Source organism: Macrobrachium rosenbergii, chromosome 30, assembly GCF_040412425.1.
Source record: "Macrobrachium rosenbergii isolate ZJJX-2024 chromosome 30, ASM4041242v1, whole genome shotgun sequence".
NCBI classification, from domain to species: Eukaryota; Metazoa; Arthropoda; class Malacostraca; order Decapoda; family Palaemonidae; genus Macrobrachium; species Macrobrachium rosenbergii.
In genome coordinates, this window is record NC_089770.1 from 10,556,170 (window position 1) to 10,583,357 (window position 27,188).

The 27,188-nt window shown below is 35.0% G+C and overlaps 2 protein-coding genes across 2 annotated transcripts in view; both read left to right on the forward strand.

Annotated features, from left to right (window-relative positions):
• The first annotated feature begins 9,229 nt into the window (after positions 1–9,229).
• On the forward strand, positions 9,230–14,390 carry LOC136855016 (homologous-pairing protein 2 homolog). Its single transcript, XM_067131734.1, is given in 5 exon segments — positions 9,230–9,281; positions 10,988–11,187; positions 11,189–11,299; positions 11,532–11,759; positions 13,622–14,390. Coding segments are annotated over 4 exon segments (639 nt in total). The 5' UTR covers positions 9,230–9,281; positions 10,988–11,148; the 3' UTR covers positions 13,883–14,390.
• A 6,702-nt stretch (positions 14,391–21,092) lies between these two features.
• Positions 21,093–27,188, forward strand: part of LOC136855017 (unconventional myosin ID-like) — a 113,652-nt gene continuing 107,556 nt past the window's right edge. Inside the window, 1 exon segment of the mRNA XM_067131735.1 lies at positions 21,093–21,252. Coding sequence (XP_066987836.1) covers positions 21,164–21,252 — 89 coding nt within the window. The 5' untranslated portion in view covers positions 21,093–21,163.

The following is a 27,188-nucleotide window of genomic DNA, read 5'->3' on the forward strand; positions in this document are numbered from 1 at the left end:
TAACATGATGTGTATTTTAAATTTGCTCTCTCTCTCTCTCTCTCTCTCTCTCTCTCTCTCTCTCTCTCTCTCTCTCTCTCTCTCTCTCTCTCTATATATATATATATATATATATATATATATATATATATATATATATATATATATATAGTTTAATGATAAATAATATTGCCAAGACCAGGAAGAACATTCTTTATTGTACAAGCTTTGAGGTATAAAACCTCATCATCAGGCTGAAAACCGACAAGGATGAGAATCAATAAAATTACAATAAAATGAATTGTCATAATAAATCTTCAGCAAAAATACTAACGAAATATATAAAATGAACAAGTAAATACAAACTAAAAGGTGAGACGTAAAATAACGAAAAATTAAAACACAAACATAAAAATATGAAAAATAAAACTAAAGTGAAATGTAAACAAACTACCACTCACAAAGTAAAATATTTAACGACTAATTGAGTACCTACTATGAAATTAACGATAGCTAGTTGAATACCAGACGAGTTGTTGTTCAATTCCAGCTTCATCTTTTTAATAGTTAGCGACTCTGAAATTAAAAGGTCCAGTCTATTTGAACAAAAAGACAGTACCCGGAAAATCCAGGTCAGTGAAAGGATGGTCCTGTGTTAAACTGTGTTCTCTAATGGCAGAAAAGGGTGGTTTGGAAAGGAAACCTAGTTCTAATAGAAAGACCTCTGTGTTCCAAAATTCTGTGTCTGAGCCAGCGGGAACTAGATCCCACGTATCGCAGACCACACCGAACAAGTGAACAAGTAAACGACACAGGAATTAAGGTCCACAGGCAGATAGGCTTCTCTCAAAAGTGATCTTATTGTAAAAGGATTACAGAAAACAGATTTGAGGAAACAATGTAAATATTTCTTGTAACTTTTTCGGACCATATAACTTTAAAAAGGAGGCCTGGATTGAACAACAACTGTCTTTTTGTTCAACTAGCTATTTTATTTTAGTAGGTACTCAAACGTCGTTAAATATTTTAATTTGAGTGGTAGTTTGCCATTAAATGTTTTAGTTTTATTTTCATATTTTTTATGTTTATGTTTTAATTTTCGTTATTTTACGTCTCACCCTTTTTAGTTTGTATTTACTTGTTCATTTTATATATTTCGTTAGTATTTTTGCTGAAGATTTATTATGATAATTCATTTTATTGTAATTTTATTGATTCTCATCCTTGTGTTTTTCAGCCTGATGACTTGTGTTTGTACAATAAAGAATGTTCTTCCTGGTCTGGCAATATTATTTATCATTAACTAAGATTTCATTTACCGAGAAAACGTTATGGCGCTCGACGTTACAGCTGTTTTTAGACGGACTGAGAAGGTTGTTATAGATCCAAGAAGATTGAGGAAGACATACGAGAATACTTGCAAGGATTACCGGTTATTCCTAATTTCATCAGAATTTAAGGTTTATTCCGGGATTTTCCACAACACGAAACTTATTCTTGGCAGTTTAAACTTTTTAGACTTTGAGGTTAAAGCACAAAAACGAAAAGAGGTGGTTTTAACAGATTTGTCTTCCAGATAGGGATTTAAAGAACAAAAAGTGTTTGTCGTCAATTTTAGATTCCAACGTTGAGAAAAATTGGCTGATGTTAGGCTTACACACAACAGAAAGTTAAGAAATCTCGGTGTTGACGTTAATAAGAAAATAGATAGTAGTAAAGTTATTTTTAATTTTTCTAACAGAAATTTAACAACAGATGAAAAGGAAGTTCTTTCTCTTGGTCTTGATTTTGCTTTGATCCCCATGAAATTCAATTTCTTTAAATTATTTTTAAGTTTTGAAAAACTATGTTCTACTTTGAGAGGCTGTGACATTTTTGGCAGTGAAACCCTTATTTCACTTTTTAGCAAAATTCTGTAATTGCAAACGATACCTTCAAAAAATTTTAATCGAAAAAAGGAGGGTGACAACTGTTAAATAAAGACAGAATCAATATTTTACGTAACCTTAAGAACGAGATAATAGTTATTACCAAGCCAGATAAAGGTCAGGGGTGTTGTATTAATGAATAGGTCTGATTATTTAGATAAAATTAATGAAATACTCTGACAATAATAAAATTTAGATTTTAAATGTAGATATTATGAGTCACATTTTTGAAATTAGAAGACAAACTAAATAGGCTGCTTAGAGGTCTGAGAGAGAGAAGATTGGGAAGCTACATATAGCTCTTTATTTGCTTCAGGTCTAAGCCTGGTTATTTATATGGTCTGCCCAAGGTACATAAAATAGAAACCTTTAAGACCTATTATTTCCTCAATTGTACTTTTAGTTATATAATCTGTCCAAGTTTTTGGTTCCAGTTTTAAACCCTAACTTTAGGTGAATTTAACATATCTAATTCTTCCAAATTTGTTAAAGAATTATGTTCTTTCAATTTTAACCAAGATGTTGTAATGGCTGTTTTCTGATGTAATCCTCTCTTTTCACCAATATCCCATTAAAGAAACAACCGACATTATTCTTAATAATATATGTGAAAACCATTTTATCATGTTTGGACTTAATAAAAATAGACTTGCAAAATTATTACATTTAGCAACCTGATGGCATTTTTACTTTGATGGTAAATATAATCAAATAGATGGAGTAGCTATGGGAAATTCCCTTGACCTGTATATGCGGATTGCTTGCTGGGTTATTGTGAAAGGATTTTGATGTCTGAATGCCCTAGTGCTTTCAAACCTTTGTATTACTGTAGATATGTAGATGATAATTTTCCTTGTGTTTAAGGAATTATCACATGTTGATTTGTTTTTTGAATATTTTAATTTCTCGTCACCCTCTAACATTTCTTTTACTTGCGAGACGGAACAGGATAATAAGTTGTCATTTTTAGATGTACAGGTATACAGAAATAGTGGCAAATTTGAGACCCTGTTTATAGGAAAAGTACTTTACTGGCTTGGGATTGAATTACCAGTTTTTTCGCCAAAGTTGTATAAGATGAACTCAATACGCACTTTGATTAATAGAGCCTACAATGTTTGTTGTGATTTTAATTTATTTCATCAAGATATGGTTTTCCAGAATTATTTTTCTGAAAACTCATATCCCATTTTTTGTATTTTACAAAGTTCTGAAAAATTTTTTTAAATGAAAAGTTTTGTCCCAGACCGGTGTACAGTACTGCTAGTAAAGATGTAAAGTACATTAAATTGCCTTACCTTAATATAGTAGCTATATGGTCCGAAAAAGTTACAAGAAATACTTAAGCATTGTTTCAAATCAGTTTCGGTTTGTTTTCTGTAATCCTTTACACAAGATCACTTTGAGAGAGAAGTCTACTCTGCCTGTGGACCTTAATTCCTGTGTCGTTTACTTGTTCACTTGTTCGCAGTGTGGTCTGCGATACGGGATCTAGTTCCCGCTGGCTCAGAAACAGAATTTTGAACACAGAGGTCTTTCTATTAGAACTAGGTTTCCTTTCCAAACCACCTTTTCTGCCATTAGAGAACACAGTTTAACACAGGACCATCCTTTCACTGACCTGGGATTTTCGGGTACTGGTCTTTGTTCAAATAGACTGACCTTTTTAATTTCAGAGTCGCTAACTATTAAAAAGATGAAGCGGAATTGAACAACAACTGTCTGGTATTCAACTAGCTATCGTGTAATTTCATAGTAGGTACTCACTAGGTCGTTAAATATTTTACTTTGTGAGTGGTAGTCATTTACATTTCACTTTAGTTTTATTTTCATATTTTTATGTTTGTGGTTTTAATTTTTCGTTATTTTACGTCTAAATCTCTTTTAGTTTGTATTTACTTGTTCATTTTTATATATTTCCTGTTAGTATTTCTTGCTAAGTGGAAGATTTATTATGACAATTCATTTTATTGTAATTTTATTGATTCTCTCATCCTTGTCTAGTTTTTCAAATCTGATGATGAGGTTTTGTTCTCGAAAGCTTGTACACAATAAAGAATGTTCTTCCTGGTCTTGGCAATATTATTTATCATTAAGCTAAGATTTAAGTAGCCGCCCAATTACTGAGACTATATATATATATATATATATATATATAATATATATATATATATATATATATATATATAATACGCCTTTATTTCAACTCATATGCAAATGCAGAATGTACTAAAATTTTAATGAAAAATTATTAGTTTCATAATAATAATAATAATAATAATAATAATAATACCCTGAGTCACGATATAATGGTAATGATGAAAGAGTTATTATGTAATATCAAATTCAGTAATATTCTCGTTCGCAATACAATTATGATAGCGACCCGCGCAAGGACAATTTAGTGCAATATAAAATACATGCAGCTGCTGAAAAGTAATGAATTATGATAATAATTTTAATAATAATTTGTAAGTATTGATGATAAATAAACCAACAATAAGGAAACATTAGAGGACAGATGACGACCATTTTGGTGAACATTTTCGAAAGGTTGAAAAATTAAATGAATACTAATTTTCCCCGGAATAGGATTCGAGCTGGAAATTCCAAAAGCGGAATATACGAGAATCAGAAATTCACAAATTCATATTTTTTGAAAAAAAAAGAAATGGCCAAAAATCCTTTAAATCCTAAAAGTTTTTTTTTTGTGTGTGTGTCTTTGAAAGCTTCGCGCGCAATTGAAGACGATTGGAATTATATTTGTCTTTCATTCCTCCTTTGTGTTTGCTTCGGGTTTGCAATAATTGCCCTGAAGGAAGGAAAAGGTCCGCTCTCTCTCTCTCTCTCTCTCTCTCTCTCTCTCTCTCACTTATTTTACAGGATTGATTCTTTATGCGCTCCCTCTCTTTCTCCTCCGTTTATTTTACAGGGAGTTCATTCATTCGTTCAGACCCGCGCCCCCACCCCCTCTCTCTCTCTCTCTCTCTCTCTCTCTCTCTCTCTCTCTCTCTCTCTCTCTCTCTCTCTCTCTCTCTATTGAATTTTACAGTGAATATATTCGTTAATATCTCTCTCTCTCTCTCTGAATTTTACAGTGAATATATTCGTTAATATTTCTCTCTCTTGAATTTTACAATTAATATATTCTCTCTTAATCTCTCTCTCTCTCTCTCTCTCTCTCTCTCTCTCTCTCTCTCTCTCTCTCTCTCTCGTGTTCTTTGCTAAACTTGAGGAAAAACACGATACGTAGATCACAGGAGAATATCTTTCATACCAATCGGCTCGATTTTGATCAGCCTCCATATATATATATTACATAAATTGTTCCGGAAACTTAACACGGATAGCTACTTCGCACGGAAAACCCGTAGAGTTTTTAACTGAAAATGTAATTTAGAATTAGATTATCTACAGTTCATTCAACCATTTTGGGTTTAAACTTCATTGCTGGGCTTCTATGTTTTGTTTGGAACATAATATTGCACAGCATTTATTTCAGGCCATACATTGCCATTTCTCATTTTATTGACACCAACGATTTATATCACAGCCATACTTTTTAAACAGTATCAGTAGACATATAAATTCATATTATTTAACAATAGCAGTGTCAGTTTGTTGGGATGGCGATCGCATACTTTTTCCATAAATTCTTTAAACAGAAAAATTATACAAACATTCATGGTGAGGTGTTTATGATGAACCTTTAGAATGGACTATAGTATTTTTTCTTTGGCTTTGATTCTGTTTTGTAGTAATGTTTTCTGTTCGTATAGATATGGAAATATTTCTAAATTTTTGTCCCTCTAAGTAATCACTAGTTGTTAACACTCCATTAATACACTTGGGATCTTGTGAAGATGAAGAACCCAACATCTCCCCATGTCAGAACAGGAACCCAGTGGTCCCCATGTAAAGTATTGCCAACCCTTTCCGGTCCGAACTCCAATTTCGATGAGGGGGCTTGATGCTAAACGCGGCGAAACAGTACTGTTTCGCCGTGTTTATACTAACCTGGGGAATCAAATGAATTGGTACCGAAGTGTTCATGTGTAGAAAAAGTTAAGTATACCTTAGTTTAACCAGACCACTGAGCCGATTAACAGCTCTCCTAGGGCTGGCCTGAAGGATTAGGACTGTTTGACGTGGTTAAGAACCAATTGGTTACCTAGGAACGGTACCTACAGCTTATTGTTAAATCCGAACCACATTATACCGAGAAATGAATTTCATCACCAGAAATAAATTCCTCTAAGTCTTCACTGTCCGGCTGCGGACTCGAACTCCCGGGCCTAGCAGAGTGCTAGCCGAGAACTCTACCGACTCGTCCAACGAGGAACTGTTCATGTCTAGAACAGAGAACTGATTATTCCCATGTAAAGAATAACGAACCTAATAATCTTTCGTAAAGAATAGCGAACCCTGCTGCGGATGGGTTCGCTAATCTTGACATGATCCCATTTTTCTAACATTAAGCTGGTGTAATGTTGTTAAATCATGACAAAAGGTTTTCTTATAAATCTTTTTATTGTTAGTATTTACGAAGCAAGATTTCACCTGTTTTATTACAGTTAGAATCTTAGCGAAGTTTTGCATAACTTCAATCCCCTCCACTCCCCACCCCCCCATCAGCCAGGTAAGGCCCTGAAACTGTAAACAGAACTGTCATGCATTTAAGATTCAGTTCAGTATAAAAAGCCTGAATTTATTAGATATTAATTTAATTTTCAGTGATTTTAATTATGATATAATCTTGGGTGTTTTCTTGAGAACTCAAGTGTCTATCTTGAACGTTTAAAGACAGTTTTTAAAAACTGTTCATTGGTGTTTGAGCACCATCCCTGGGGTGCACTGTAGGCATTACTAAAAGGTTCTTTGCAGCGTCCTTCGGCTCTAACTGCAACCTCTTTCATTCCTTTACTTTACCATCATTCATATTATCTTTCTTCCATTTTGCCATCTACCCTCTTTCATAGTGTAACTGCGAGGTTTTCCTCCTGTTACACATTTCAAACTTTTCTACTCTCAATTTCCTTTCCGGCGCTGAATGACCTCATAGGTTCCAGTGCTTGGCCTTTGGCCTAAACTCTATGTTCCATTCCATAAATTGAAAACAGTTAGTCAATTGACAGCCTTTTCTTTGAAGCCCAAGTTGATATATGTCTGAAAGGTTTCTCCTTTTTTTCGTGAAGCCTTAGTTAGTTTGACCTATTTTTCCCGTTTTCGATCCCTATTAAGATATTGCAGGCTCTTCGTTGCAATTTAATACCTAACTGAGACACTTTGCACGTCTTCTGTTATGCTGTTGGCATATAACCTCTCTGTAGTGTGTCCTTTCAATGTTGATGGTAACTTTTTTAAGTTCTCTTGCTATACAGTTCACTCAAGTACTCATGCTTTGATTATTATGTTCTTTTTTAATAAATGTCCAAAACTAATTATATATATATATATATTAGTTAGCTCAATAACCATTTTTTAAATTATGGTTAAATCTGAATAGTTGGGCATCCTTTTTGGAAGATGATTTTGTCCATTAGTATTTGCGATTTAAAATAAAAGAATAGGTAATTGCTTTAACGTACTTTTTAATATTCGTATCCGAGGTAACCAGCAGTAGCCATTATGAACGTTTTGTAGTATATGCAGCTGGGATGCTTATAATCCTCACTAGTTCTTTCTTGGTGATTTGTTATAATCAATATAGACATAGAGGTTCTTTTCAAGGAAAATTAATGAACCTGTCAAGACTTGATATATGATATCGTCCCAGTGATATCGTGAATTGAACAGTTAAAATAAATGCTATTTCATTAACGAAATCCTATCGTTCAAATTTTGTAGGACAAACGAGATTAATCTTTAATTAACGAAAATGCTCTCGTTCAGGTCTTCTAAGACAAACGAGGCTTAATCTTTGTAGATCGGAAAAGGAGGTCTTGAAAATTCGGACCTATTGAGAATGGATTTAGTGTGCCAAATGTAACGTTTTTATGAATGAATGCAAGCAATAACAAAGAGAATTGTTTCAGCGGTTCCTAAAATAAAAATTTATGCTTCTGTTTCAATTTGAATATCTCACAGAAATATTACCAACTCTGTCACATTTTTGTTATTATACAATATACCACAAAATTTTCTTGGGAAAATGATCCTATAACTTTCTTGTTTTTAAAATATTTGTAGGCGTAAATGTGACACTAGCTAACGAGAGTTTGATGGATAGGTTTGTGAGAGACTAAAATTGAAAGTGAATGCTAACAAGGAACGTCAATATGGAAAAAGATAGTAGTAAGATGGAAGTTTCGACGTCAGGGTGTGTGGGTTAAAATGAAATGGATTTATAGTTACTATTGGGTAAATCGTGGGACGAAAGAGTGAGCCAGTTGCGAATTACAGGAGCAAAGAGGTGACCAGAATCTTTACAAAGGTTGAAAGAGAAGATTGGTGATTTTCCCATAATCAAACTTGGAATGTGCGAAGGAATTGCTGAAGCATCGCTGCTTTTACGGAAGGTAAGTATTGAATTTCAGTGCGAAACGAGTGAACATCTTTTATATACACTAACCTTTTCACCACTTACTTTACGTGTTTTCCACATTTTCAGTTTTACAACAAACGGTTTTCCAGTCGGTGGTGCTCCAATAGAAGAAAGGAATGATCACTGCCACTTCGCACTTGAGCTGTTGAATCCTGGATGAACCCCATGTAATAATTTAAACTTTCATAGCACTAGCCACTTAGCCGTTAACTACACCTACCTATAAAATGACTGTCAGCCATTTTATTATTAGTGTTTAACTCTTACATCCAGTGCTGTGTTCTGTACTTTGAAGAAAGAAAAGGGAAAGACATAATGGTTTGCTGTCAAACGTAATAGAGTTGAAGTGAGGAGGAATTTTGCTGGCAATAGGTCAGTAGAGATCCTGCCTTGAAATAGTGATGGTAGCTTAGACATCTTCGTTTACACTTGTCATTCTTGTTTTGAATATTTAAAATCGCTTTTTAAACATAATAATAAATAGAATTTTGATTCTTCAAATAAAAAAAGTGGTAATTTACTTTTCAGAGACCCATAATTTGCTTGTATTATCATAGATTTTGTTGATTTAAATTATACTTAAGATATCAATATGCAAGTAATTACGGGGCTCATTCTACGGCGGTAATTGTAATGCTAAATTTCACGTAATCTGTCAAAGTAAATCTCCAACTGTCATGGCGCATCGAACGACACACGCAATATCACAGAAGTATGGTGTGGACCACTCGAGTGATAATTGTATATCTATTATCAGATTTTGGCGCTTTGTTTATGTTTTTGTTGTGATTTCAGAGTGACTGGCCAGTGTGTCCTGTGTTCTGTGTAAGGTGGTTACTTGTCGTTAAATGGGTGTATCATGTTGATTGACCTTTTTATCGTTATTTTTGAAAGAAACATGCGCTGCATTTGGTTTAAGTTTGCTTTTCGTGTTTATATTTAAAACATAGTGTCGTTAATCAACCCGATATTCAGTAACCACAGGGTCATAGCTAAGGCCCATACATTCCCTTCACAAGCCCAGGTATATACTGCATGGCCACGTATGATACAATCGTGGTATAGCTTATCGAATGAAGCACTCGTTCAGCCGAAAAATGCATTTAGCATAGGCTATAGCAGTGGTTCTCAACCCGGGGCGTCAGCAATTCCCAGGGAGGCGGTAGCCCTACGGAAAATCTACAAAATCCTCTAATTATATTCGTTATTCTCCTCAAGAGTGATGAACTAATATTCAGAAGTTTGTAAAATAAATGCAAAAGTATCGCCTTTATAACGTTAGTTTCCTGCAGTCTACTACAGTATTCTAGTTAGACCTGTTGGGCTTACCATGTTTTGTAATTATTTACTTCCTCCTCCCCTCGAAACTCCCTCTCATTTTTTATTTCCATTTAAATCTGGGAGGGGATTTTACTCATAGATGCAAGGGGCCGTGGGAGGGAAGGACCAACTCTTAGAGGGGGCGTGGTAATAAAAATGGTCAAGATCCACAGCCTGTAGGCTACATTTGTAAATAATCTTAATTACTCACCTATTAATATTTCGAGAATTTGCACAGTTTTACCATCCCATATTATACTGCGGTTGCAAATTAACTTTGCAGGTTGCAACTAACTTTAGCCAACAGGTTTGTTAGATTAGGCTAGTAGCTTATTGCAATTTCAGCTTGATCCATTAACTTAGTGTTTTTTTTGTACCCACCAGGGGTTGTGTTTTGATTGTAAAGGAATAATGAGAACACCGTCGGTTAAAATCGAAAACAAGTTCTGCAGAATACTACTTTTGTCATAGGCACTGCCATTGTTTCATTTGAATAAACTAAGCCCACACCAAGGATATAGGATAGACCTATTTTTAAGAGGTGAACTAGCCTAGCTGTCTGAAACCTTTACTTTTTAACAATTATTGCTGTTTGCATTTCTAGGCCAAAGAAAACTAAACGAGTCTAAGGAGCTGGGCTCAACCCAGCTATGACCTATAAGAACCACTTGACAAAAGATTTTATAAATGGCATCATTATGCAAGGTATGATAAATTGTAGTAAAGTTTTCAATTAATCCAGGACTGTTTGAAGAGACAGTAAGCAGGCAATGGTAAAAGATACTCATTTTAAAATGACCCTTTTGTGATTAACCATATTCCAACATAGTACAGCCTTAGTACTAAAGGCTTACATTTGAGAAGAGAAGTAAATTTTTGTAATTTTACATTTTCTAGGCCACTTCCATTATCTTAATCAATTTGAATGTGAAGGAGTTTCCTTTGTCAAGGTCTGGCAAGGACATTTAATTTAGAGTGAGATAAACTTCAAATGATATCATTCAACATTAATTTGTTTAATGGAAAATTATGTTTTTGACTTTGACAGTCAAAGTGGAGTTCTCTGACCTGGTCTTATTCCTAAAGTTAGCAAAAGCTGTGGCTTTGTATCTTAAGAAACAAAACTTTAAATGTTCTATTGTTTGTTGTAAATGTACAGTTGAGTCATTGTTTGTACTGTTGTTAAGATACCTCTTATTTTCCCTCTCTTTTACAGGTCTCTGGTAGTCAACATATACAAAAATGGTGTGATTCAATATAGAAAGAAGACTGGTGATTTATTTGCCCACTGTTGAGGGTCAGGAAAACCTCTGTGTTAAAAGAAGGAAGCATTGTGATACACTTACATTAGTTAATGCATTTCATTATTTAGCAGTAATGAGCAAGAAGGACAATGAAGCCATGGAACGAGTTCGTCTCATACATGGAACAGCAAAACAGACCGTACAGTGTTAATGATATATTCATGAACTTGCACAAGGACATCGGCAAAACAGCTGTGCAGAAGGTGCTTGATCAGTTAGTTTCGGTAAGTATTAATTTATAGCAGATAGATATGAAAATACAAAAATCAAAATTAAGGCTTGGCATAAAAAACGCATTGGTCATTGTTCATTGGTTCTGTATGTTTTTTATGGCTTATTTTTTTGATAGTCCTTGTTCCTTTTGAAGTAAGCTGATACTGAGTTATCTAAGTTGCTGTGGTGTTGTAACCTAACATTTTTTTATCTCTATTATATTTCCCTTTTTTCCTTTTGTAGAGTGGAAAGTTGAGAGAGAAGTCATATGGCAAGCAGAAGGTCTATGTTTATGACCAAAGTCACTTCCCCTCATTTGATGAGAATAAGTTGAAGGAAATGGACAACGAGATTGCTGAACTGAACGAGTCTGTCAAAGAGAAAGAAAAGCTGACCACTGAGGTGGAAGCAAAGCTTAGAGGTCTCAACTCCAGTCTAACAACTGAGGAAGCGATGAAGAAAGTTGCTGAAGTAAGTGTAGATATTTTGATGTGTAATTATTGTTAGTATTACTGTATTCAGAATGGGTAAGAATTCATTTTAGAAAAAAAAGGCTTAAAAGACTGTTAATTTGCAGACTAAATTTCTATGCAGTAAAAGAGAATGCTCGTGTGAGAATGGAGGATGTTACAAATAAAAAAAAAGAAATGGAATGGAAGTTTTGAGGTAAAAGTGGCTTGTTAGGGTAACTGTCTAAACGTTATTCATCTAGCTAAAAGATTCTGAAACATAGTGGTATTTTCTACAGTCATATTTTATCTGTTGGAGATGTATGTGCACTAGAATTGTAGTTTGCAAATTTTTCTCATAAGATTTTTATTTCTCTATCCATTATCATTTATTACCAGGACCTTTGCAGTTAATTTTAGACATCTCATGTCAAATTTATCCAAGTGAAATACATACAGTAGTAGCTAATTTAAGATTATAATAAATATAGAAATCCAGGGAAGCAAGGTGAAACATAGAGCAAAATTATAAGGACAGATGATTAGTAAGTAGGAGAATAATAGCACAACATAAGACTGTGAGCAGTTTATTTTACTATAATGCTTGCTGATGTATTGGAATTGTTACATGAGAACAAGCAGTATATACATAACGTTTACATATATGTACTCTACTGTGATAAAAACTTATAGGTTATACAACCTTCATGCACACATAGTAAGGCATCTGAAGGTAAAGAACAGAGCCTCCCTGAGATAAATACAGACATTATAATATTTACAACATGGAGAAAATAAACTAGATGTGGTTTAGGAAGTTTATGCAGAAAATGGATGTACAGTATAAAAAAATAAATTGGATAACAAAATACAAATACTGTAATAAAAAGGCAGAACTATCTACGAAAATGATACAGTACCATTGAACTGTTCTAGGTTTCCAGTTCAGGAGTTCCATTAATAGGAGGGAAGAGATAAATGGACACCTAAGTGTCTTCCTTATGTGTAAGTAGGCAAGTTGCTGGCTGTTCGTTATGCTAGGTGCGTTTTTAGCTTTGAAAAGATGATATCCATGAAAGCCAATGATTCCTTTTAGGAATTTGCAAGAGTAGCCTGCTGAACTGATGACCATTGTTATCTGTTGATGTTGATAGTATATGAGCACTGCCAAAATTGATAAAATTATGACCTCAAAGTTTGGAGACTTAGAAAGGTATTTCGGCACCAGGTTTGACTTTTAAAGGTGAGATGGTGTTGGTAAAGCTGGAATCATAAATGCTTTTATTGCATCTCATATTTCAGATTTTGTTTGTATTATCTTTCCTGTAGAGAAATATACAATATAAGGCCACTTTGGTTCTGAAAGCACCAAATTGTTTGAATTTGAGGGAACTGAATAGTAAGAGAGGGAAAACAGATACATAAAACAGCTACAAGATTTTAACAGTACGTAGGAAAGTGATTGACACAACTCTTTCATGCTTCTTCCTTTGTTGATAGATACTAATTTATTTTCTTTGCTGCTGTGCTTAGGATTCAACTGTAAATATCTCAAGTCCATCCATCGTACACAATTGGGGACATGAGCCAGGAGTAAACTGAAGATGATTATGTTTTGATGTACATCTTTACTCTGATAGATGACTCTCACTGATGGCAGTAGCAAAGACAGTTAATCAGTATAGCAGAGGACACCGGCATTACATACCATTATAGGGAATGATGTTGAAAAAGAGGAATCTGTTGTATTTTTGGGCCAATAATGTATGGTATACATTTTAATCTCTCTCCTCCTCTCTTAATAGTTTTTTATTTGCCCCTTGATATACTCAAAAGGAATTTTAGTAGCTAACTTGTACATATACAGTATATTTTTGCTTCCAGTTGGAGGAGGAGATTTCAACACTGCAAAATAAGCTTTCTAACTTACAGTCGACAACCCAGGACCTAGTCTCCAAAGAGGAGAAAGAGAAGATCGAAGGTGAAAGTGAAAACATGAACAAGATGTGGCGTAAGAGGAAGCGCATGGCCATGGACATCCTGGACGCCATCTTAGAAGGATATCCAAAACCTAAAAAGGTCTTGTTAGAAGAAATTGGTGTTGAAACAGATGAGGACGTAGGAGTGGTGTTGAAGAAAGTATAATGTTTAGTTTCACCATTATGTTTGTGTTGTTTATTTGGAGATTCCTTTATTATACAGTATATTTTTATAGAGAATAAATGCAGAATTTGAAGTGTTGATTTTTCATGTAAATATATTCTTGTTTAGGAAGGAAGGGAAAAACTTAAACCATTAGAAATACAGATGTGGAGAAGTTTTGAGTGTGTCGTGAGATAATTGAGAAAGAATAGCTACAGAGGAAATTCTGGAAACCATGAGGTGATAATTATTACTGATCATTTTAAAACCAGACTTAATTCTCCTATAGTCAAGTTCAATATTTGAGACAAAATAAAAAGGTAGGGGAGTAGCATGGCTTACTGACAGAAAGTTAAAATCTGTACATTTGGTGAAAGCTTTTTCTACACTTTTCTACAGACTTTAATACACTGGTAATCTTTTGTGATAGTGTATGAGCATAGACAGAGTCAAGTATTTAATTATTTGTGTTAGTTTGTTAAAATCAATAATAATAATCATACTGAGTAGTTTGTAGTGTTTCCTGTCTGCCTTCACTTCAGCTCTGCCTAGGAAGGCTACAGGCTCTTACTGAGAAAATTTGTTTGATATTGCTATTATTTTCACCACTTTTATTACTGGTTCTAACAACTGGTTGCATATTTTACTTGATTTTATCTTTGCATTTTGTTAACAGTGAATATGAACTGGGGAATGTTAGTATGAGAGAGGGAGCAATAAAAAATGACACTTCTGAATGCATTAATTAGAAAAGAGGTAAGTTTCTGGAACTCTCAGGGATAACATGTAGTGTTCCAAGCATCCGGAGAACTGGTTATGGTAGAAGTTTACCAGTCTGTATTAAAGCATTATGGAGGAGAAAGGTCCAGAATAGGTGAAAAAGAGTAATGCAACATAGAAATACAAGGGAAAACTTGATGCATTGCAATGTGAAAAGCATCAAAGTAAAATTGGTGGAGCACTAAGAAAATGTTGGAGTAAGTTCAAGAAAAAGATATTAAAGTAATAATGGTTGTCAGCTTCAGGGAAATCAATGAGAGAGAGTTATTATAATGAGATAACTACTGGAGAAGTGCCTTACAAGGAGGAGGAGAAGGTAGCACACTTGTTGACTGCGAATAAACATTTGACCGATTACCTAGACTAGAATGAGAAGGTTATTACAAAGATAGATACAGTATCAGTACTATTTGACGTCTGATATAATCTGGATCATTTCACAAGACCTAAGGTTGACAATAGTTTAAATGTCTTAATGGATTCTTTACAGTTTTAAATTACTGTACATACACTAGGCAGCTGGTATCTGTGGCTGGAGATATCAAATGTAGGGTTTTTCGTATCAGTGGCTGATGATATCAAATATCCACTTGAGCAAGGAAAGCCCCAATAGACCAGTGACTAATGAATTATTGTCTTGGACTTTCTCACCCAGCTGAACATACTGAAAGTTTGCTTAAAACAAGACTTCATTCAGTGATCTGCACACGAATTATCTTCACCAAGGACATGACTGAAAATAGCAGAGGAAGAAAGAATTGCTGGTCAAGAATTTTTTATGAAATACTGTATATATAAGAATTTTTTAGCCATCACCTTAATCAAGCATTTATTGTGGATGATGATTATTATGTTGGTGCATTAACTTCTTCAGTGCTCTTGAGTTACTGGCATAGATATGATACTTTAACGTCTTGCCAAACAAAATTCTGTGTCACCGGTGAGTAAATGATGATAATTTTTGTCATAATTTCCTTATGGAATGTGATTGGTAGGTTATTTGATGCTGTATTTGCTAGGTAAAGTAGCAAGGGTTCGGAATTTTTAAAAGTCAGCATGATGTGATTGACGTGGTGCTAAGTTCTCTTACCACACGAGAGATCATGTTAGTACAAAACAACACTTGAGGAGCAGTTTGTTTTACCTGTTGTCGTCTTCATGGAGTTTGTGATCCATTCTGTGTCGTAGATCCATAATTATTTTATCCAATTGAAACTTTGTGATTTCTCATGATTAAGTACCCTGATGTTGTCACACAAATTCCAGTCTTCACCACCCAATAGTCTGTTCAGCAATGGTTTTCTTGTGTTTAAAATGTATTGGTTGGAAGTTTAGTATCATGAGTAAGTCAAGACTTTATATAATTTTTTAATGATCAGGTTATGCAATGCCTAACTTTCCTAAAGCTGTCCGTTTCAGACCTATAGTGACTCTGGTATTGTGGAAATGTCTCACAAGGCAAACATCATATTCGGGATGTTGTCTGGCATCCTGCTTTTGGGAAGGTTAAGGTAAAATACATCATTGTATTTCATCTTTTGAATTTTGGCATTCCAGGTTATGTTAGGTTGGGGAGATTCTAGTTATGTTTTTCCCAGCAATTAGAAAAGAGAATTTTAGGGAAAAATGCACAGGGAAAGAGATTAAAAAACAAAATGAAAAAACAATGAATTCAGATACACTACTTTCAAGAAATTTCATTTAATAACAAAACAGAGGCTCTCTTTGTTTGTTATTAGAAAGTAAAATATAGGAAGAATGAGCAGTGGACAGAAATGGAATAAGATGATAACTGGATGGGGACTCGGACGCTGATAGAAAAATATTCCTATGTGGCACGTGCTTTTTCTCATTTAGGGCAACATTAATCACCTTTTAACTGTACCCACTTTTTTGCCTTTTACTTTACTTCAATATCTGCTCCCTTTCTTCCATCGTTCTGTCCAGCCTCTCCAACTATTACTACCTAATGTAAATGTTGAATTCACTTCCAGTTTCATCTGTAGATCATTGTATTTCATCTCATTTGTTTTCTGGATCTGTTGATCTTGCTGTCAAACCACTCAAACTCCCTCTTTTCACTGGCTTAAGCACTTAATGGCTGAAAGTGTCTTACTACTTGGCTTCATTGCCAGAATTTTATGATTCATTCATTCATATGTATTTATGTACCTGGTAGTTAGTTGACTGGCATGTCTGTCAGAGTGGAAAAGGGCATATCGCTAGCAACCTCATCTCACTGTACTTGTGTGGATTCAAAAGGTTAATATCCTTACCCCTACAAAGAAAAAAAAGGCATGTGATTTATATAATAGTAGCTGATTTTATATATATATATATATATATATATACACATACATATATATATATATATATATTATGTGTGTAAGAGAAGTAACACAGGCCTAAAAAAAATAGAAGCGAGATAGAGAAGAAAAATGGACCAGACTCACAGGAGAGGATATGGCTCTGTCTAGGTAGATGGAAGGTATTTTATTAGGACTCGAGAAAAAAAATATAACCAGCGATCTTTAAAAACTGATAATCATTGGTTATAATTAATGACAAATTCCTGTGACATTTTACTGGGCCAGAATATAACATTCTCATTGGACGAGGACCGAGCTGATGATATTTTATATGAAGAATTAGAGTTTGATTTATTGACAGCCGTTCGAAGTATGGACATAGGTCTAATTGCGATGGTTTGCTTCTCAAACATTGAAATAGATAAATGTTAAAACGCAAAACGTGAAAATAAGCTGGAAACTTTGAGACAAAACAGGTCTTTTGAAAAGTAGTCAGATTTTTTAAATATACATCGTCAATTTGCAAAAGCATGTGAATTGGAGAGGTTAATAAAAACAGTTTATAGACATCCAAGTTCATGATGATTCGTCACAGCTTAACTTTAGTTACATCTAGCTGTTTAAGACCAGACTCATTTTCGTGACGACTGTCTAGCTATAACTTTCAGATGTACAAGCAAGTCATTATCTCAACGGTTACCATGTGTTGATGGTTATCATCCCCTCCCCTCTGTGCCCCTTTCCAACCCCCCCCCGCTTTCTTTCTCGTGCCCATCCCAGTAGGGTTGGTGCGTCACTTGGGTGGGTAGATCATTGACCCCTTCCGTGGGTATGACACGGTTCTGGGTCATTGTGACCTGATGGTATGCGAGCTCTCTCTCTCTCTCTCTCTCTCTCTCTCTCTCTCTCTCTCTCTCTCTGCATTGAGTGAATTCCACCACTTCCTTAGTTATTAGACCGATGCCCTTAGTCCAATTCATCCGACACAGTAAAGGCGGGCCAAAAATTTTTATTAATTTTATGTAAATTTACGCTTAGGAGATGTAGTTTATTAGATGAAATTTTAATAAGTTATATACAGTTAATCATTAAGATTTTGATTACTGTACATTCACTGTATTGCACAGTTTCATAGCATCATTTCCCGTTTCGATTACCGTACCAGCTGTAAGGCTAGTTATTCAAGTGAATCAGCCTATTACCTCGTCATAAAAAATCTTCTCTGGTTAAACGGTTATGGCTAATGTATATCTGCGTAGAGGCCGACCAGACGTGCACCAGATTCGGGAACAATGAGCAGCAAGAAAGCTTCATTGTGAAGTCGAAAAGTAAAAGCAAACATTAACTTTGCTCAGAGAAACGCCTTATTCATGTTTCGTGGCCGTTATGTTCTGAGCGCACGACAATTACTCAAGTTTCGAGCTGTTTCAATTATGTTGAAAAAGACCAAATGATCTTACGATCTGTTAATCATTAGTTTTGTATTAGTGATATTTTAGGTTTGCTAGTATTGCCATTTTTTTTAGTGTAGCCATACCATTAAAATAAGGTACCGATTAAGGTATAGGCACTTCATTATGCATACTTTTTAGGAGCCAGTGGTAAAAGAGGTTGGCCGTCTTCTTGATGACGGTGAGTTTAAACGCTGTTTATGAGCTGTGAGTGTTACACACGAACTAACAAGCACTCGGAGAATATCTCTAAGGCAGTGCATGTTCCCTGCTAAAGTTATCTAGCTTCTCTCTAAACGCATTCTGACTAAGGAAATGTTGAAGACTCCGCTATAGTTCTTTCAAAGATACTTTCCAAGATGTCTGGTAAAAAGTCTGCGATCTTTCGTGGCAGGAATTCGTCTTAACCAAATTTGATCAGACTAAAAAGGCCTAGCTTCATGTGCGTCTATGTATGATGGTCTACCTTGGCGCCAAGTTTGACTGAAACCCTTAACAGACGGGAGGAGTTTTGATGACAAGGTAAGCACAACAAACGATTAGAAACGAGGGAAGTGCAACCAACGTGCATACAAGTGATACGGAAAAAATATAGCCGTCTTTGTCAATAATGGTCTAATTAGTACGTATGTGCTCATTGCATTCTAATATATGAGATTATTATTTTTCTACCAAAGGTTCTTGCATTTTGATTTCTTATCATTTTCTGAATTAATGTAGCCTTTTAGGGCAGGGGGTTGGGTAGGGGTTATTCTCCCATACGGAAAATTCCCCACCTCGTGGTTATTGTAATACCAATACGTAACACCTGATCAGTCAGTCCTTTTACCCCTAAGTCCATCATGCTAAACTAGTATAATAGTTTTACTCTATCCCATCCACTCTTTACATTATGCTGTACAAACACGCTTACAAGGTCCGTCGTTCGATCCGGCTTGCAATCAAGCACAAGCGAACTTACGTAGACTGATACAAGGTCTAGAGAATACTTTGGACTGAGAGCAGTAGTCGTATCCTGCCACCGTGATCTTATCCGTTGCCGTGAAGAAGCAAGGAAGAGAGTAATTCCCAGAAAGTTATTTGATAAGCAGGATGTTTTTACAAGTAATCATTCACCACTATCTCTTTATCAGAGGCAGTTGATGACTCGTTAGAGGCAAAAATACGAATGAACCATTCGTCCAGCAATAGAGCGTTCATTTTTATAACCTAATCTGGTCCATGTTTTCACAAAAGAAACGTCCGCAGTCTTATCTGTTATGAAGAGGATTAAAATATTCCGTCACAAAAACTTGTTGAATACGAGAACGACTCCTCCAGGGCAGCCGTACTTGTTTTGAATTTACTCTCGGTTTTCTGGTTAAGATACTTTTATTCTCAGTTCCTGAGGAAAGCAAGATAACAGGCAGTCAGTCTTCTCTGCTTTCACCCTCCGCTTAAGTAAGAATGCATAATCTGAGCAGGAATCTTTTATAGTTTTTATTTTTATTTGTTTGTTTATTTGTTAATTTATGTTTTTCTAATAACTGATCTCTTCTTTCTGTATTTCCCACTCCCTTCGGTTACTTTCGAATGAGCTTATTGTTTGGAAGCTTGAATTTCAAGTCAACGGCACTTTGGGCTTATTCCATATAAATAGGGTTCATCTTCTGATTATATCAATAATAATATAGTCAATGCCTTGTCGTCTATATGTATATGTATATATATATATATATATATATATATATATATATATATATATATATATATGTATATATATATATGAGACTGATCACTGTAGCATTCATACTTCAACATCTGAATCATGGATTGTACCACTACATATGCTTAACGTATGTGGTGCAAGAATAGAAATTTGGAGATATGTAGAAGTGGTGAAAAATTTAACTAAAGGAGAAAGGATGCATTCGGGTGTTTTAAGATGGTTCGGTCCTGTGGAAAGAATGAATGGTGATAGGTGAAAAGAGTGAATGACTCGGGAAGAAAGTCATTACAAGGCAGAGGTGAATGACAGTTTGTATGAAGGATGGCTGAAGTGGAAATTTCACGCGCGTGGGGTTCATCCACAATGCAGCGGTTGGTATGTAGTAGTGACTTGATTATGAATAATATATATATATATATATATATATATATATATATATATATATATATATATATATATATATACTGTATATGTCTGGCTAATAAGTTACCTTTACCATAACATTCCCTACAGAAATATACAATACTGGTTAAAAACATTGTTTTGCCGAAATCGTCATGTTTATGGAAAACGTCATCCGTAGTGATTACTTCATGGCAAATTAATTTATCGTTACTTTTGTCGTGTCGGTAATGACGACAGTACAATATTTATACGATGTAGTTGCTTTGTACGCAACTGGCGGCGTTATGAGTCACTCCATATGACCTTCAGCTACCCACCGCCATCCACTTTCAAATTTCCCGCACCGGGTAGTTGCCGACGATAGACAACTGGATTTCATTAAGAAAAAGACACTTGGGACGGGAGAATAAACATTGTAGGGGTTATAATGCTCGAAAAATGCTTATAACATACGAATGGAAGTTGCTGCAAACCTTGTCTTGCTAAGCTAATGCCAAATGGTGGAAATGTGTTCCACCTCAACCGTAGCCCGCTGCCTGTTGTATATGTTAGGGGGTGACGTCACGAGTCAGTTCGCGTTTGACAGTGGTACCGAGAGGTTGTGTATCGTTGGGCCATCGGTGCAACGACGATGGCTTCGTACGAAGAAGTTGGGATAGGAGATGCGGTTCTCTTGGATGAAATATCGACGAGAGCCTTCGTGGATAACCTAAGAGTCAGGTAGAATCTTGTTGTTTGTTCAGAAATAAAAGTCTGCCCGAAGAAACGAGTTGGGCGATCGGTGTGTGCTCTTGGAGATTTGAGCGCTGCTCCCAACGTCTTCTGCAGAGGACCCGGTTTCTTACGTTCCTTTTGTTATATAGTTTTTATTTGATGTTCTAAAGAAGGGTAATAAACGAGTTATTAAATTGTATGTGCTGTTATTCGTGTGGATATAGGCTCAATGATTTTGTAGGTACAAACTGAATGGTGATGGTTTAGGTCCATTTATGTATTTTCAAACCGTTTGTTGTGTTAACGTATTGTTGTGGTTTCCTGTTAAGGAAAATTGCATTCTTGACAGGTCCTGAATATCAGATTTTTCTCATTTTAATCATCTCTTCGATCAACGTCGAATTAAAGGGTGTATAGCAGAATTAAATTTGATCTGAGACTAGCCCAGGTCGTTAACTGTCAAAGTGAAAGTGTTATAAATACCTTGAACTTTTGAATTAGCCTGACCCTAGGGACTTCCAGACCATCAAGCTAATGCTGTTTATAATCTATTTAAGTTTTTTGTGCAGTGAGTTTTATTCCTTCATTTCATGACAGGTGTTTAGGGTTATTCACACCTCCGTAAGTCGTCAGGAGGCCTAGGAAAGGTAGGCCTACAGTTATTCATCGTGTCTTGTAAATATCCAAGAGTTCATAAAAGTTGCAGCAAATTTTAGCAGTTTGATGCTAGCGACAATGAACCATCACAAAACCCGAAAGCCAACTGAGCAAGGTGTGACTGGATCGTTAAGGTTGATTCGTCTTTCGGATTGATAGGCCTATTGGTGGGGTGGTTTAGGGCGTGGCTCTCCAAGTCCAGTGCCACTTTGTCACTAATATCTGATTAGTGTACAGAGGTGCACCCGAGATACCTGCTTAGTATTGGATTAAAATTGCATGTTAATGGGCCTATGTAATTTTTTCAAAATTGATTGTATTTATTCTCTTCCAACTGTGATTGCTTTATTTGTTATTGAAGCTTGTATTACAATTTATGGACTTTTTAAGGCAAATTCTCTTTGCATGATGGCCTATTTTAATTGTTGATGACAAATAAGTAAGGTCATTTTCAGTTATAATGTGGTTTTCATTTGCCTTGTGGGCCTGTACACGAGAACTCGCCTCTGCATTGTATGATATCCATACCATAGATCCAATCCAAAGTCTTTGCCAGCCCATTTATTTGTAGGTAATTTTCTTAGTGCCAGACCTTGCATTGATATATTCTGATTTTGACCAAGATTATCATAGATTTGTTTTTTTTTTTTTTCAAGCTTCCAATCATATACACTCTGGAAATTTTAAAGGGAATACTTGGGGAATATTTGCATTATTAGTTTTGATAATTTACTTATTCTTTTTTTTTTAATGTATGGTATTCCTTGATGCCTGCTGACCCCTGCATTCGTATTGCTTATGTGTAATTCACTTAAAAGTTTTACAAAAACAGTGTTATGTGGTGTAAAGTTAACGGTATCATTCAAGCGACGCTTCCACGGATAACTTAATATTATCCTGTCACGTAATTCATGCAGGTTCTGGCATTTTTCGTCATATTAATTCCTCTGGTATACCGATATCCTGTCTTAAGATGTGGTCGGTGGGTTTTTTTATGAGAATAATCCCTAAATTTAAGCTAAATCACTATGAATGCAACCTCCTCCTATAGCCTACTTCAGAACCTAAATGTAGTTGTTTGGTGGTTTGACAATGAAGAGAAGGGTTTATCTATCTTAGGCTCTTTACAAACAGTGTATGAGTTGTGGGGTGCACCCTTGATTAGACTATAGGATGAATGTAGGAGAGACTTGTTATTACTTTAGAGTTACCTAGAATTAAATACAGACACTTGGCAGCCACCACTTTGATATGCTCACGAACAAGTGTTACGCTGGGTCTGACCATGGATGTTGTGACGCCAGCAGCGTTCCACAGCATCCTTGAAGGACGGGGGTGAAGGAACTCGAGGTCTGTAACGCAAAGATGTTAAGTCTACGTACGACTGGATGCTGGAACAAAAGTGAGGCTGCCTTCAAGCACCGCGCCACAAAGGCATAAGTTATAAAGGTTGTCCTTGAGTTATTGTTAAAAATATAAGAAGAGCAGGAGGAGAAGAAAGAATGGTGTATAGCACTTGTCCGATGGAAGCAATGTTCTCTACATAATACAGTGGCTTATGGGATGATTGGCGTGATGATTGCATTATCGAATCCATGTTATGTCATGGAAATTATATATATATATATATATATATATATATATATATATATATATATATATATATATATATATATATATATATATATATATATATATATATATATATATATATATATATATATATATATATATATATATATATATATATATAATGCATAGAATTCGCATCTCGTAATATTACTTTGGAATACACGCAATTGTCAGTGATGGGTATGCTGGTCTTGCAACATAATCACATTGCAGACTAAATTAAAGAGATATGATGTGGGCATTTTGTTACCCGCATTGTTTTTGTTTTATTCTCCCTTGCATCCTGCTTTTTGTTGCCGATTGTTTCAACGGGTTGGGTTTTGACGTGACGTTAGACACTGGTACAGTAAAATGATTTTGGCGCGGAGGGGTGAGAAGTTGCTATACTTTGCGTATGAATGAATTCGTCCAACTCCAAAAGGGAGATGAAGTAATAAGGGTATTTTAAGGACCGTTGGCATTCTTGCCCAGATGTTTGGGAATAGATCTTTATTTATACTTGATTAATTTTGACAATTACAGGGCTTGATTCAGTAGTTTGTGTGAATGTGGCTATGATCATTGTCTTTGTCTTTTCTTGGGAGCCGTTCTAGATAGAAGAACGGTTTACTTAAAGGCTGTCTCAGTCAATTTTGTGCTAGTATCATTGGGAGAGCCACCCTTCCCCACAAAATGTCACCAAGACCATTAAAAAAAAGGTTTCGTTATCCCTACCGTAGAAGTCCCTTTAAAAATGTGAAAATAGTTGCTTTAAATTTTTGAAAATTAAACCAAGTCGATTCGAGCCGTTTGTGGGAAACGGTTCACGCTCCAGGAAGCAAAAGGCTTAACTTCCAAAGGCTTCCTTGGCACCATACGTAACTACAAGATCTTTATGTAGGCTAATTATGGTACTAAAGGCACCCAACCCCCCTTGCTCCCCATCCACCCTTCTTTATCATCATCATCAACTTCTTTTCATGTAAGCCCCATTTGATTTGCCAATTATTGTTTATGATTTATTAAATTATCTTTTGGCTTTGATTCATTTTAAGTAGTTTTTTAATTTCCTCTTGAATGATTCGGAAGTTTTACTTCTTTTTAATTTTTTTATTCTTGTTGCAATTCGTCACTAGTGTGAAGTTTTCTTGAAAATTCATTACTAGTGTGAAGTTTTCTTGAAAGTTCGTTACTAGTGTGAAGTTTCCTCGAATATTCGATACTAGTGTGAAATTTTCTTGAAAAATCGGTACTAGTGTGAAGTTTTCTTGAAAATTCGGTACTAGTGGGAAGTTTTCTTGAAAATTCTTCACTAGCATGAAGTTTCCTCGAATATTCGATACTAGTGTGAAATTTTCTTGAAAAATCGGTACTAGTGTGAAGTTTTCTTGAAAATTCGGTACTAGTGGGAAGTTTTCTTGAAAATTCTTCACTAGCATGAAGTTTTCTTGACAATTTGATACTAGTGTGAAGTTTTATGGAAAATTCTGTACTAGTGTGAATTTTTTTTAAAATTCGGTACTAGTGTGAAGTTTTCTTGAAAATTTGGTAGTAGTGTGACTTTTCTTGGAAATTTTTTACTGGTGTGAAGTTTTCTTGAAAATTCGGTAGTAGTGTGAAGTTTTCTTGAAAATTCGTTACTAGTGTGAAGTTTTCTTGAAAACTCGTTACTACTGTGAAGTTTCCCTGAAAATGCATTACTAGTGTGGAGTTTTCTAGAAAATTCGTTACTAATGTGAAGTTTCCTGGAAAATTCGTTACTAGTGTGAATTTTTTTTGTAAATTCATTACTAATGTGAAGTTTTCTTGAAAATCGTTGCTAATGTGAAGTTTTCCTGAAAATTCTTTACTAGTGTGAAGTTTTCTTGAAAATTCGTTACTACTGTGAAGTCTTAATGAAAATTCTTTACTAGTGTGAAATGTTTTTTGAAAATTCTTTACTAGTGTGAAGTTTTTAAAATTATTTGCTAGTGTGAAGCTTTCTCGAAAATTTGTTACTAGTGTGAAGCTTTCTTGAAAATTCGTTACCAGTGTGAAGTTTTCTTGAAAATTCGTTACTAGTTTGAAGTTTTCTTGAAAATTCTTTACTAGTGTGAAGATTTCTTGAAAATTCTTTACTAGGTTGAAGTTTTCTTGAAAATTCTTTGCTAGTGTGAAGTTTTCTTGGAAATTCGTTACTAGTGTGAAGTTTTCTTGAAAAGTTGTTACTAGTGTGAAGTTTTCTTGAAAATTCAGTAGCAGTGTGAATTTTCTTGAAAATTCTTTACTAGTGTGAAGTGTTCTTGAAAATTCGTTACTGGTTTGAAGTTTCCTTGAAAATTTTTTACTAGTGTGAAGTTTTCTTGAAAATTCGTTACTAGTGTGAAGTTTTCTTGAAAAATTGTTACTAGTGTGAAGTTTTCTTGAAAATTCTTTACTAGGTTGAAGTTTTCCTGAAAATTCTTTACTAGGTTGAAGTTTCCTTGAAAATTCTTTACTAGTGTGAAGTTTTCTTGAAAATTCTTTACTAGGTTGAAGTTTTCTTGAAAATTCTTTACTAGTGTGAAGTTTTCTTGAAAATTCGTTACTAGTGTGAAGTTTTCTAGCATCAGGTTTAGTACTACTCAGGTTGCCATGAGTTTTATCTTGGCTGCAACGGAAATGTGGAATATTTTGCTTAGTGCAGTTGTGAAATCTTCTGAGATCTAAATATGAAAAAGCGAGGAGGAAATTCATCCCGGTTCTCTGCTGACGTCGCCTGTATTTCAGGTGTGTCAGTTTTGCTTTCTATTGACTCATTTGTTTGTTTATCGCCTTTTCTTATAACCTATCTCTCTGCAGGCTCATTTTCCTTTGGAACCATCGTGGGTTTATAGTTTGTTGACTCTGTCCAGCAAGTTTTTCAGCTGAAGATTCAAAGAGAGGAAGAAAGATAGTGTGGGTAGACGGGCCCTCAAAAATTAATTTACCAGAATGTTGCCACTTCCCCTCATGAATTGGTATTTGTCCACGCTGCTGCTTTAGTTAAGCCTGTGTACTGTAAGTATTTATATTTAGTGAATAGCTTAGATGCACCTGGTATCATCTCGTGTTGTAATGTATGAGAGCTTTTTTCAAGGTCTCGACTCTTTAGTGACGTTGGAGATGATTCTCCCCAGTTTCTATTGGACGTGACCTTGGCTCACTATTTAAGTGACGAGGGTAGTTTTCACGGTCGGCGTTCTGGCGACCACCAGCACAACGTCAAGTGATATATATATATATATATATATATATATATATATATATATATATATATATATGTGTGTGTGTGTGTGTGATATATATGTGTGTGTGTTTGTAAACCGTATGACACATAAATGTGTTAGCAAATTAAGGTCATGTGTTGACAATGTGAGTACTGGCCTTTCACAATGAAACCATTTTTATGTGTCATGGTTAGATTTGTTAACCGTGGCAGTTGCATGAGGTATAATATTTAAGTTGTGGTGCTTCATACTTGCAATAAACCTTTGAGTAATTAATTAGACAGTCATACTACCCACTTGATCATGAATGCAGTTCTTATATCAAGTGTTATTGGGTTGTTGACACTACTAAAATTCATAAAATGTAAATATGCTTTTGGGGGAATACAATTTACAACGATGTATATTGTAAGCGTATTTCACACAACACTGTATTTACAGGGTATT